The 14,184-nt window shown below is 47.8% G+C and overlaps 1 protein-coding gene and 1 pseudogene across 4 annotated transcripts in view; both read left to right on the forward strand.

The window, feature by feature from the left end:
- The window catches only part of LOC129869674 (SUN domain-containing ossification factor-like), an 86,383-nt gene extending 78,530 nt beyond the window's left edge, over positions 1 to 7,853 (forward strand). For 2 of the 4 annotated variants that reach the window (XM_055944315.1, XM_055944317.1), the window contains exons 18-23: positions 78 to 165; positions 373 to 477; positions 650 to 792; positions 2,386 to 2,477; positions 3,488 to 3,543; positions 4,279 to 7,853. In XM_055944315.1, coding sequence (XP_055800290.1) covers positions 78 to 165; positions 373 to 477; positions 650 to 792; positions 2,386 to 2,477; positions 3,488 to 3,543; positions 4,279 to 4,749 — 955 coding nt within the window. In that variant the 3' untranslated portion in view covers positions 4,750 to 7,853. The remainder of the gene's footprint in view (positions 1 to 77; positions 166 to 372; positions 478 to 649; positions 793 to 2,385; positions 2,478 to 3,487; positions 3,544 to 4,278) is intronic. The other 2 variants (XM_055944316.1, XM_055944318.1) reach the window with 2 other exon arrangements.
- Positions 7,854 to 9,474: 1,621 nt separating this feature from the next.
- LOC129869300 (phosphatidylinositol N-acetylglucosaminyltransferase subunit C-like) lies at positions 9,475 to 11,384 on the forward strand (annotated as a pseudogene).
- Positions 11,385 to 14,184: the final 2,800 nt, after the last annotated feature.

Genomic DNA, 14,184 nt, shown 5'->3' on the forward strand with positions numbered 1-14,184 from the left:
TAAGCTGTCTGTCTTTAACCTAGTAGTTTCCTCTATCACTCGTCCTGTTCAGGCTCTGATTGGCTTGTGTGTTCTAGGTATCGTAAGCAGATGGAGGAGATGCAGAGAGCGTTCAACAAGACCATCATCAAACTGGAGAACACCTCCCGCATCGCTGAAGAACAGGTCTGTTAGACAGTTGCTTCTTGATTGGGTTTGGGTTGGCCGGATGCTTATTCTGGGATGGCTGTTGCAATTGTGTTATATGATTGTTATTGTGTAGTTCAGTGATGGTTGAGTCATTGTTTGGTGTAGGTTGTGTCTGATGGTTCTGGGATAGGTTGGTTCAACTTGGTTGTATTAACGTTGTATTTTGGTTGTGTGATCCCTCAGGACCAGCGGCAGACAGAGTCAATCCAGATGTTACAGGGCCAGCTGGAGAACGTCACCAAGCTGATGATCAACCTCACCATGACTGTCTCACAGCTACAGAGAGAGGTACACACAGCTGAAGACCATGATGCCTTCTGCTCTTACTAACTACACGTATTGAATATCAGATTCAATGTTGGCCTATTTTAATCAGAACTCGCAAAATGTCATGATCGGATGTAAGGAGTTTGTGTTTCTTCTGATATCTAAATGTTGTTTCTGTGTTTGTGTTTTCTAGGTGTCTGACCGACAGAGTTACCTGGTGGTCTCTCTAGTCCTGTGTCTCTGTCTGGGCCTGGTGCTCTGCCTGCAGTGCTGCTGGAGCGCCAACACACACACCGTCACACACACTGCAGGCAACCACTACCCCAGCCCCAAGAGGTAAACACACACACCGTAGTCAACCACTACCCCAGCCCCAAGAGGTAAACACACACACTGCAGGCAACCACTACCCCAGCCCCAAGAGGTAAACACACACACTGCAGGCAACCACTACCCCAGCCCCAAGAGGTAAACACACACACTGTAGTCAACCACTACCCCAGCCCCAAGAGGTAAACACACACACCGTAGTCAACCACTACCCCAGTCCCAAGAGGTAAATACACACACTGCAGGCAACCACTACCCCAGCCCCAAGAGGTAAATACACACACTGCAGGCAACCACTACCCCAGCCCCAAGAGGTAAACACACACACTGTAGTCAACCACTACCCCAGTCCCAAGAGGTAAATACACACACTGTAGTCAACCACTACCCCAGCCCCAAGAGGTAAATACACACACCGTAGTCAACCACTACCCCAGCCCCAAGAGGTAAATACACACACTGCAGGCAACCACTACCCCAGCCCCAAGAGGTAAACACACACACTGTAGTCAACCACTACCCCAGTCCCAAGAGGTAAATACACACACTGTAGTCAACCACTACCCCAGCCCCAAGAGGTAAACACACACACTGCAGGCAACCACTACCCCAGCCCCAAGAGGTAAACACACACACCGTAGTCAACCACTACCCCAGCCCCAAGAGGTAAATACACACACTGTAGTCAACCACTACCCCAGCCCCAAGAGGTAAATACACACACTGTAGTCAACCACTACCCCAGTCCCAAGAGGTAAACACACACACCGTAGTCAACCACTACCCCAAGAGGTAAATACACACACCGTAGTCAACAACTACCCCAGCCCCAAGAGGTAAACACACACACCGTAGTCAACCACTACCCCAGCCCCAAGAGGTAAACACACACACCGTAGTCAACCACTACCCCAGCCCCAAGAGGTAAACACACACACCGTAGTCAACCACTACCCCAGCCCCAAGAGGTAAACACACACACCGTAGTCAACCACTACCCCAGTCCCAAGAGGTAAATACACACACCGTAGTCAACCACTACCCAAGCCCCAAGAGGTAAACACACACACCGTAGTCAACCACTACCCCAGCCCCAAGAGGTAAACACACACACCGTAGTCAACCACTACCCCAGCCCCAAGAGGTAAACACACACACCGTAGTCAACCACTACCCCAGCCCCAAGAGGTAAACACACACACCGTAGTCAACCACTACCCCAGCCCCAAGAGGTAAACACACACACCGTAGTCAACCACTACCCCAGCCCCAAGAGGTAAACACACACACTGCAGGCAACCACTACCCCAGCCCCAAGAGGTAAACACACACACCGTAGTCAACCACTACCCCAGCCCCAAGAGGTAAATACACACACCGTAGTCAACCACTACCCAAGCCCCAAGAGGTAAACACACACACCTTTGTCTGATCTCCCCACATTATTTATAAGAGTATTGTTGTTGCTTTTGTAGGTCTGATATGTTCCTCTTAGTTCAGTTAATGTTTCATAGGGAACATTGGATCTCTTCCATACAGGCGTTGTTTAGTTTAACCCGTACTAACGTTACTGCACGTGTCATATCCTGTATGTGTCAGGTGTTTCTCCTCCTATGATGATTTGAGTCTGAAGCGGAGGGTATCGTGCCCTCTACTACGCTCCAAGTCCTTCACCTTTCCTACTTCCGAAGGTGAGTGTACACACACCAAGTCACTCTACAGCTTTCTAACAAGGACAAGTGGCCTGCTCACGTGGCCTCTCACTTACACACCCTTCCCGTCTTCTACATCGCTGTTCTGTCCATCCTGTTGATGCCCTATCACACCCATAGGAGCTGAAGCAGGACTAAAAGACTCAGAAAGCCTGGCATGACCTCCCTATATAGAGGCCAGCTTCATTATAGACCGCATGACTAGATGCTCTCCCATCTGTGTCCATGCTACTGGCTGTGTCCATGCTGCTGAACAGTATGTCTGCTGTAAGGGTACTGGAGCCACAGACACCCCAGTGGGACTGCCTGGGCACACCCCACCATGAAGGAATAAAGACCTTCATTCAGACAGCCATGTAACATAATACTCCTCTTTCCTCTCTTTCCCACTCTATTTATCGCATGTCCTTGGGCCAGAGTGCGTGTCCTTGGGCCAGAGTGCGTGTCCTTGGGCCAGAGTGCGTGTCCTTGGGCCAGAGTGCGTGTCCTTGGGCCAGAGTGCGTGTCCTTGGGCCAGAGTGCGTGTCCTTGGGCCAGAGTGCGTGTCCTTGGGCCAGAGTGCGTGTCCTTGGGCCAGAGTGCGTGTCCTTGGGCCAGAGTGCGTGTCCTTGGGCCAGAGTGCGTGTCCTTGGGCCAGAGTGCGTGTCCTTGGGCCAGAGTGCGTGTCCTTGGGCCAGAGTGCGTGTCCTTATAGAGGCTGAACTGAAGGAGAATATAAATAGAACACAATGCTTTTGGCTGGCTCTTGTTACACCACTGCAAGTAGTAACAACAACTAGAGAACCCTACGTCACCCAGTGTACCTACTAGCTATAACCTCTTCAGTGGAGCTATAACCTTTATTCTGGGCTATAGTATGTCAGGGTGTGTAATACTACTTTAATAGTAAATCAGTAGTACTACTTGCAAGGTGGCATCATGCTTGTAACGTGTGTTCCTGTGTGCCTGCCATCTCATCATTAACATGGCCCTGTTCTCTCCCTGTTCAGTAGGCCCCGACGACCTTTACATTGTTGAACCTTTAAGGTTCTCACCAGAGAAAAAGGTACAGTGTCCCCTCTCCGCCTGCTACTGCTGTTGTATGGTGGTCCCAGCGGCCATCTTTGTTTGCTTATGGTTTCAGTGGAGTGGGGTGAACTTGCCCCCAGACTCTGATCTAAGGTCAGTTTAGCATTCTCCTAATGGTTAAGAATACTGTAGGGTCTGGGGAGAGTTAAGCTGATCCTAGATCTCTGGTTATGGGCGATTTACGAACTTGTTAGGTTAAACTTCTCTGTTGACACAGGCTAGAAGCCCACTGTTAGGGGAACGATGTATGAGCAGGCACAGGGCAGGCTTGGGCAGTGGTTTCAAAGTTGTAACCCACCAATAGATGGCAATAAGCTGCGACCCATAACATGGCTTTGTTCCACTCATGTAGAGATGCTAAGGTTTGGCACTTAACCCTAATTGTCTTCAGTCACGCCATACTATTATGGCTGACCCTGTAAAACAACACATTTCACTGGACCTATCCAGTGTGTGTGACGACAAAACATTATTATTATTATAATGCCATTCTACCCACAGTCCCTGCCCTTCCCAGTCCTGTCTGTAACCTCATACTGAATCAAAATGTCTCCTGTTCTCTATCTTTGAAAGCTTGGTATCTGTCCAGTTTGGTTGTAACCGTGCAATGTGTCTGGTATAGATGTGGTTAACATGACTTAACATATTTATACATCTCTAAAGTTAGCCCTGTACTCTATCAATCTCTCAATCCTTCTCTCTCTCTCTCCAGAAGAACCGATGTAAACTGAAGGCAGCATTATCAGCCCCCTCTTCTCCGATGGCTAACGGGGGACTCAAATGCAATGGTCTCCCCCACTCCCCGAATCGCCCTCCTCCTCCCCCTCTAGAAGACATGTCCTGTAAGGAGCTCCCCTTCCCATCAGAGAGTAGCAGCTGTAGCTCCTCCAACCACTCTGAAGAGTCCTACATCAGCCGAGGCCATCCCCTCTCCTCCCCCCCAGGCCTGTGTAATGGCCACGCTGCCCTTCCCCTCCCGTCCTACCTTACCACTCTCCCCCTCCCTCCCTCTAAGAGGTCAGTGAAGCGTCGACGGTCTCGTCAGGCAGATCTGCAGTTCTCCTCCAGACAGACAGGAGGCGCTGCTGTGAACTCTCTGCACAGCCTGCAGCAGCTGATCAAGGGAAACAAGGAGATCAGTGTGGGGACCATAAGAGCCACAGCAGTCACAGGACACATCTGATCACACACACCCTGGTAGCAGACTTGGTTAGGGATATGTGAAAGGGTGTGGTCTTGCCCCAAAATGGCCACATCTCTGAACCACATCTCCCATGAGCACCCGGGCCACAGTGGAACTCGGACACCATGATATTAGTCACCCAGCAACAGCCATTCAGAGACCTCTCCACAGTCATGTGCCTTTCTGTCTACTCTAAAGCTTTCACTGATATAAAAAACACTGAAAGGATTGTTCTTTTTATGTTTGGAGCGAGACTAATGGTGGGGAGTGTTACTAGAAAACAGACATTCATTCAGCTGTTTCTACTGGACAAGCACATCAGACCTGGGCATCAGGGGCTTGTACTCCAGCCCTGTGCCCAGAGGAGAGGGGCTGAGTAGAGCTCTTACCTGAAGCCTGTGAAAGTACAGTATGAAGCTGTAAGGATGAAATGTGTTGCAGTGAGAGAACTGTGCAGCAGGATTAGCTTCTTCTTTAAACTCTCCCTCTTTCCTCCATTTCCACATTCTGTTCATTCTCTGTGCATTGTTCAGCGGTAGCTAACACCACTGCAGTTGTTCATATGGGACCAGGGTGTTAACCCTTCACACACAACAGGCCCTCAGTCTCCCTTTCTCAGGCAGTCTAACCTAACACCACACAACCAGCAGAGCTGAATGAAGATACATACCCAATGTGGGTTTGAGCGTTGGTGTGTGTGCATGCAAGCGTTCCTGTCTCTAGCCCATGTTTATCCAGCTCTGATACAAAGGAACATGCTCTATACCTCTTGAATTAGTTAACCTAGCTATTCTCCAGTCAGACCTCCAATGGTAGTGTGTGTGTGTGTGTGTATACAGAGAGCCAGCCAAGAGGAAAGGGATCTTGTACTGTATAGGCTGGCTGTTTTTGCACATTGTGACAGGTCAACAGAACCCAGAGTTAGTTAGGTTGTTTTTATATTGAGCTGTATATGAGCCATGCTGAGAGCTGAATGTTGTGTGTTATTATAGTTGTTAGGATCAGTTTAGTCTGAAGATGTCGGTGTGTTCGAGCACACAAACACCCGCTGTTGGTAGAAGTTGCCTCTAGGATCTGCTTTTCCTCCCCCAATTCCTAATGTTAACCATTCATATCAACAGTGCAATGCAACACTGACCTTTCGATCCGTGACACAGGGTAATGTCAGTCGAGAGCAGATCCCCTGAGGTCCTGTAGGGGATGCTGTGAGGCCACTTTTATTTATCTAGTTATTTATGTTCTGGCCTCAAAACAACCCTATCATACTGTAGCCCAGGGGAAACACATGGTACATGTTACATAGAATAATAATGATTGCAATTAAAACACAAAGGTAGATGTATTGTACATAGCATTTTACTGTCGCATACTGTATGATTGTCACTGGCTGCCCGACACTAGTTCACCTCTTGCGACCAATATTTGTTTTGTGTTTTCAAAGCTAAACGGACAACAAGGTATCATCCACCTTTTGTCTCTGTAAAGGTGGATGTAAAGGTGGCTTGATCATCTGGTGTTTGTAGAGTTGCCTCCACTGTCACACCTGCACACACACCATCCTGTTAATTAGAACTCTACCAGGGAACAGAGGGCTGTAACAGTAACAGTCCCAATAACTGCTGGGGTCGTATACAAACCAGCTTCACCTCACCAGTCAGTGTTATGGGAAATCCTTTGGGAAGATGACGTTAAAACAAGAAATGTTTGAAGTCAATTTGTTTGTCTGTCTCTAGATGTCTGTGCAAGGATGTGATTGGAACGGCAAAAGTCAATTTTAATAAGTTGCGGATGTGAAAAATCAGTGTACTATATATCTGTATATCTGTGCCAGTGGTTAGATGGCCTCTGAGCTATGTTGGGTTGGTTGTTGACTGACTGAGAAAGAGAGACTGGGCCCACTGTATTCCACAAACTACACACACCACACTCCCTCTACAGTATACTTCCATTACCTCTACAGACCAGCCACCCAGGTCCCCTACTCCACACACTGACCTCTGACCCCTACACAGTTCAGGGTTCAGAAAGTGTGAAGAGCTCTCTTTTAGTGCATCTGTTTTAATTGAACCACTTCTGTTCCCATTACCAAGAACAGCACCTTTAACTGGCCACCTCTGCTGTCCTTACTAGCTCGTCATTCATTAATGTGTTCATTACTGTGCATTCACCCCACCTCAAATAAGGTAGTGGTTTTCAGGAGTCTGAAGGAACTTGTGAATTTAAAAGGGAATGTTGGGAAAGGGTTTGGAATACACTGTTTTATCTGATTACAAGTGTTCCACACCCAGTGAATCATGACCCACTTTGTTTTTCTACCCTTTTTGAATGTGTATGATATTATGGGTAGGTGTGTATGATATTATGGGTAGGTGTGTATGATATTATGGGTAAGTGTGTATGATGTTATGGGTAAGTGTGTATGATGTTATGGGTAAGTGTGTATGATGTTATGGGTAAGTGTGTATGATGTTATGGGTAAGTGTGTATGATGTTATGGGTAAGTGTGTATGATGTTATGGGTAAGTGTGTATGATGTTATGGGTAAGTGTGTATGATATTATGGGTAGGTGTGTATGATGTTATGGGTAGGTGTGTATGATGTTATGGGTAAGTGTGTATGATGTTATGGGTAAGTGTGTATGATGTTATGGGTAAGTGTGTATGATGTTATGGGTAAGTGTGTATGATGTTATGGGTAAGTGTGTATGATGTTATGGGTAAGTGTGTATGATATTATGGGTAAGTGTGTATGATATTATGGGTAAGTGTGTATGATATTATGGGTAAGTGTGTATGCATGCAAGAGTGTTTCTTGGTTCTCTTGATGCGTGTTTGTGAGAGACTCAGCGAAGCCCTAATTTAACACACTGACTAGAGATTGGTCGTCGGTGACCTCCAGGTCTGTGTGCACTTTGTTATTATTACTGCCTTTTGTTTTTCTACACTAAACGCTGTCTGTCAACTGCTTTGTTTCCACGCTTCTCTCTTTCTCTGAGTATTCTGGGAAAGAGCTGCACAGTATTGTGGAACAGAATCGAGAGGAACTACAAAGGTGTAGTGCCATTAGAAACTGTGAATTTCCAAATAAAACATTTAGTCTTTCACTCGACTGGTTTGGAGTCTGTATTCGTTCGTGACATTGCTCCAGGTAAAGGTTGCACAGATCTAGGATCAGTGGAGGTTTATTTATTCTCTACAGATTCCTGCTGTGCTGAGAAGTTCCCCATCACCATCTTATGGTAGAACAGTGAACAGCACACTGCAAAACAACACATGACCTGTTCAGATTTTAACCAATTCCTGCTTTTACAAATAGAAAAGGCTTTTTGGTATGTAAATTAAACAATCCTACTTTTCTGACCCTGATATTCTTTGGTTTTGGGCCAATACTAACCTTCATGAGCTGACAGGTGTATTTGTTTTGTTCTGAGGGGCTGACAGAGCGGTTGTATCCCTCGACACTGTTCCACCGTCGGACTGGAGACCTCCGCTGTACACAGAGGACGCAACCTGAGATTGGGAATGTGAGCAGAGTGCAAGAGGGAGAGCGGGGAAAAGACATGCTAAAACGGCATCTTCCTTAACTCTGTGTGTCAGTATAGTGTGTGTCCCTACCGCTCCCTCAGTCTCTGTCTACACGGCCACACCCTGCTCCGGTCCTGCCTCTCTCTGGCTGAGCTTTGAGGGGTCACTGTCTGCAGCTAGGGTCAGAGATAGTCAACACACATCGTCACTCATAAGACGTAGTTATATTGAGCTGGGGCCAAGCTCCTGCAGTTTATGGGTCCAAAGAGAAAAGTATGACAAACCAAGGTTAGAGTTTGGATTGAACATGAGGCTAGGATTAGAGATGTATTTAGGGTTTGGATTGAACATGAGGCTAGGATTAGAGATGTATTTAGGGTTTGGATTGAACATGAGGCTAGGATTAGAGATGTATTTAGGGTTTGGATTGAACATGAGGCTAGGATTAGAGATGTATTTAGGGATTGGATTGAACATGAGGCTAGGATTAGAGATGTATTTAGGGTTTGGATTGAACATGAGGCTAGGATTAGAGATGTATTTAGGGTTTGGATTGAACATGAGGCTAGGATTAGAGATGTATTTAGGGTTTGGATTGAACATGAGGCTAGGATTAGAGATGTATTTAGGGTTTGGATTGAACATGAGGCTAGGATTAGAGATGTATTTAGGGTTTGGATTGAACATGAGGCTAGGATTAGAGATGTATTTAGGGTTTGGATTGAACTGGAATGTGGACATGAAGCTAGTTTTAGGATAACCTCAACTGTAACCATAATCCTAACTGTACCCCCCCTCCCCCAAAAGGCTCTCCAATTCCTAATTTAACCCCTGCTCATAGGACTTTCAACATTAAAGCCTGTCTGTAGTCCCAAACTCTGTAATCCAAACAATTAGTTTAACTGTAGCCCTAATCTCCTCACCCTATGCTTACCGTGGTGGGTGTGGTTGGTTCTGTTCCTCTGCTTGTCTGGGTGCTGCAGAGGAGAGGTCTGGGTGTTATTGGTACAGGAGCCAGGCCCATCAGGTGGGGAGCGTAGGGCCAGGGTTTACTCCTCTGGACTGGGTATTGACTACGGACAGATGCAGGCGTCTCCAGGACGTGTGGGGGGGAGGGGGTGTATTGTGTGTTATTACCTGTTGATAGACAGGGCAGTCTGCTGGGAGATCATCCCCAGGGTGGTGGAGGAGTGACCACACATGTTCACCACAGACACCTGTACACAGACATCAAAAGTTATGAAACCAGTTAATGATTTTTAGGGAGTTTTAACTTTTGTTTGTGTGATATCTTCAGGCTAGAAAGCCGGAGCTGTAGACCAGGGTTTCCCAAACTCAGTCCTGTTGTCTTGAATGCACTGAAGTCAGAAATATCTAAGTTCGCGGCACCAGTCCCTCGCAGGTCAAATCTGAAAATCCCTTTTTACTGAAATAATGTGTAGTTATTAACAGAAATGTAACACGGTCTGTGGGATCTTTTCAGGATGGTTCTGTTGTTGAATGATTACTTAGGAATACTAGAGCTAACAACCATAATCAGCTTTCAAGACAAACCTGGCAGTGCTTGTCATACATTTTTATGCGATAATGTTGTGCTCTGAAACTATAGTACCAATTTGACTACCCATGTCTCTGTAGTTTGTCTCTGCAGAAACAATAATTTCTGGTATGATGTGTGTGAGAAGGATGTGGTGCTGGGTGGGGCAGTATAGGGAATATACTAGTTGTGATCTATGGGATTAATCTTTTGCCTATGGTTATTTTATTTATTTTTGATATTTATTTCTTTAAAAAAATGTAACCTTTATTTAACTAGGCAAGTCATTTAAGAACATTCTTATTTTCAATGACGGCCTAGGTTAACTGCCTTGTTCAGGGGCAGAACGACAGATTTTTACCTTGTCAGCTCGGGGATTCGATCTTGCAACCTTCCAGTTACTAGTCCAACGCTCTAACCACTAGGCTACCTAGCTAGTGGTCAACCGAAGGTTATGTGTTTGTCCAGTTGATGGGGCAGACAGTGGGTCGGGGGCGGGCCCAGGCAGTGTCCTGGGGGACGGTGCTATGGGATCGCCAGTCTTTCCCTGTTAACTACGTGGACCGCCGCTTCATGGAGGAGCTCAGGAGGAACGAGGGTCTCCGCCTATATCGCTGCTGTGGTGCGGGAGGCAGGACTGGTGGCACAACACATCTCCTTTGTGGCTCTGTTCCTCACTTGCTGGTTGTACATGGAGCAGGTACTGTACACACCTTACAGTGAAGCTCTAATGACAACCTATTCTCCACATAGTGCACTAACGTGACCAGAACAACATGGTGTAAGTCACATATCTAGGGTTGTAGTCAAAAGTTGTGCACTAAAAAAGGGAATAGGTTGTGATTCAGTTTGACTCCTCTACCACATTAGGACATGTCTCAAGTCTAAACCCTATCTTTTTGCTCTCCACCCTGCTGTGGAGCGGCCTGCTCTGTGCCCTGCTTGGCTACAGACTACCAAGCGCTGGCTCCACGGGAGAATTCAGACAGCCACCAGTGTACACGTTGGTCTGACCTGAAGAGTGCCTCCATCTTCACCTTCGGGTTCTCTCCTGTCCTCAGGACGTTAAGAGTCCGTCAATACAGACACGGTTACGCCATGACAGCCTTGATGCTGGTGGCCTTCTCCTACACCCAGCCCACTCCCCCTGGAAGCCTCTCTCAATGCTGCCCTTTTTGCCTCAGTCTGCCTGGCCTCTCCCTTCTCCACCTCTTGGGGCCTGGACTCCTCTCCCTCCTCCCTTCATACCTTCAGCATGCTCTGCTGGGCCCAGTTGATCAAACTGCAGAGTGACAAGGATAACATACAGGGACCCTGGGATAAGGCCGAGATACGAGAGGACCTGACACTTTCTACACTGATAGGGAAAGACCAGGGGGAGAGGACTGGTGGGGCAAGCCACACACACCCCCTAATCCACTGAGGAGGGTTAGCCAATGTCGCCGTCCTCAAATACCAGACTGGTAGCATGACTGGCTTCCTGAAAACACTTCAGAGAAATATGTTGCTCCTATTTTAGCAGAATAAGGAGAGTTTCTCATCTAGAAATAATAATGCTCTTTGCTCAGATTCCAGCACTAGGAAAGGACATTGTTGTTCATTTATTAATTGTACAAATATGAAGAAAAAAATTCTAAACATGTGTCTAGTAACCAAGGGCTCTGAAGCATGATAGATTGCAAACATGTTGAATTAAGTAGGAAATATTCAACCTGTAATGATTAACATTTTTGTAGTACTGTCAGTGTTTTTTTAAATGCAGCTTTGTTATAATAAATTGTTTTTATTATACATCATATAGGTTAGTTACAATTATTCTTCAGAATGGGGCAAACTTTCAAAGGTTTCATGAACTCATAAAAACGTATGTGTGATGAATTTATTCAGTGGATAGTGTTACTGTTGACTGTGGTTAGACTAGATTGGAAAGGAGAGACCTGATACGAGCAGTTTCCTAACTCCGGACCTTGAATACCCCCAACTGCACAGATTTGTTGTAGCCCTGGACAAAAACACCTGATTCAACTAGTCAATGGCTTGATGATTAGTTGACAAGTAGAATCAGGTGTGCTTGTCTGGTGCCACAACCAAAAATATGTACTGTTAGTGTATTAGTCGAGTACACTAAACTACGTGTATGGAGTACCGTACTAAATCCACTTGATGTCAGCCGTAGGCCTACCTTCACATCGCCTTTCCCGGGCCTGACGCGGTTGGTTCTCGGCTTTGTCCCGGGCTGTGGTCGGTCCTGTGGCTCCATGGTGAGTTGTTTGATCCTCGACTGAGTTCAGCCGTGGATAGTGGCTCTCACCCCCTTGGCGCTCCCCTACTAGACCACTGAGAAAAGGCCGGAATGATTTTGTCTGGTTTTCACACGAATGGCGTAACAATAGAAGTTAATGATGCTACATTCGCGCACCGACGACATCGAATTAAACACAACCACCAGGCACATAAAGCTAGGTCGAAAAAAACACTAATACTATTCAATTATCTTCAACCTAGACATAAAGCAATTGTAATAACGTGTAGACAACACTATTTGCCTAATTAAAGGGTGACATATCATTGCTGTACGGCTTATTATACTAAAAGCGTGGCTGGGAGTCTTGTCCCTCTCTTTTGACGCGCTGATTGGAATTATCGAATTGTCCAATCTGTTAATATTTATGGATCTATCAAATAATACAAATCTTCAAGTAAAAGGTCCACAACATTATAGAAAATTAAAACCCTGTTTATTTAAAACCATAGAAACAGTGGTGTATTGTTTTTGTGTATTTACACAATATTGTATATTTACACAAAGCTCACACATGGTAACACACACACATTCCAACATTTGTAGACATTACCATATGTACAAAAGGGGAGGGGAAGGGAGGGGAGTGAAGGAGAGAGGAAGGAATGAGAAAGAGGGGAGGGAAGGAAGGAGAGAGAGGAGGGAAAGAGAGAGCGCCAGCACACTGTATTACAGATTAGACAGCTCATTGACAAGATCTGGGTAAGAGTCTCCAGCAAAATGGTAGATTGTGGGAGTGACTACAGACGATTCCCCAGGGAGGGAGGGAGATGGAAGGAAAGGGGAGGGAGGGGTGAGGGAAGTAAAGGGGAAGGAGGGGTGAGGGAAGGGAGGGGTGAGAGGGGAGGGAGGGGTGAGAGGGGAGGAAAGGGGAGGGAGGGGTGAGAGGGAAGGGGGTGGAGGGAGGGAGGGAGGGAGGGAGGGGGAAGGAGGGGGGTGGAGGGAGGGAGGGAGGGAGGGAGGGGGAAGGAGAGGGGTGAGAGGGGAGGAAGGGAAGGAAAGAGGGGAGGGAAGGAGAGGGGTGAGGGGAGGAAGGGAAGGAGAGAGGGGTGAGGGGAGGAAAGGAAAGAGGAGAGAGGGGTGAGGGGAGGAAGGGAAGGAAAGAGGGGAGGGAGGGAGAGGGAAGGAAAGGGGGGAGGGAGGGAGAGGGAGGGAAGGAAGGAAAGGGAGGGAGGGAGATGGAAGGAAAGAGAGAGGGGAGGGAGGAAGAGGGGAGGAAGGAAAGGGAGGGGAGGGAGGGGGAGGGAGGGAGAGGGGAGGGAGATGGAAGGAAAGGGAGGGGAGGGAGGGGAGGGAGATGGAAGGAAAGAGAGAGGGGAGGGAGGAAGGGAGGGGAGGAAGGGAAGGAAAGGGAGGGAGATGGAAGGAAAGAGGGGAGAGAGGAAGGAAAGAGGGGAGAGAGGAAGGGAAGGGAGGGGGGGGAGGGAAGGAAATGGAGGGGAGGGAGGGAGATGGAAGGAAAGAGGGGTGAGGGGTGAGAGGGAAGGAAAGGGGAGGGAGGGGTGAGAGGGAAGGGGGTGGAGGGAGGGAGGGGAGGGAGGGGGGTGAGAGGGGAGGAAGGGAAGGAAAGAGGGGAGGGAGGGAGAGGGAAGGAGAGGGGTGAGAGGGGAGGAAGGGAAGGAAAGAGGGGAGGGAGGGAGAGGGAAGGAAAGGGGGGAGGGAGGGAGAGGGAGGAAAGGGAGGGAGGGAGATGGAAGGAAAGAGAGAGGGGAGGGAGGAAGAGGGGAGGAAGGAAAGGGAGGGGAGGGAGGGAGATGGAAGGAAAGGGAGGGGAGGGAGGGAGATGGAAGGAAAGAGAGAGGGGAGGGAGGAAGGGAGGGGAGGAAGGGAAGGAAAGGGAGGGAGATGGAAGGAAAGAGGGGAGAGAGGAAGGGAAGGGAGGGGAGGAAGGGAAGGAAATGGAGGGGAGGGAGGGAGATGGAAGGAAAGAGGGGAGAGAGGAAGGGAAAGAGAGGGGAGGGAAGGAAAGAGGGAGGGGGGAGGGAAGGGAAAGAGAGAGGGGAGGGAGGGAAGGGAAGGAAAGAGGGGAGGGGGGAGGGAAAGAAAGAGGGGAGGGGGGAGGGAAAGAAAG

The sequence above is a fragment of the Salvelinus fontinalis genome, chromosome 14 (assembly GCF_029448725.1).
Source record: "Salvelinus fontinalis isolate EN_2023a chromosome 14, ASM2944872v1, whole genome shotgun sequence".
Classification (NCBI taxonomy): domain Eukaryota; kingdom Metazoa; phylum Chordata; class Actinopteri; order Salmoniformes; family Salmonidae; genus Salvelinus; species Salvelinus fontinalis.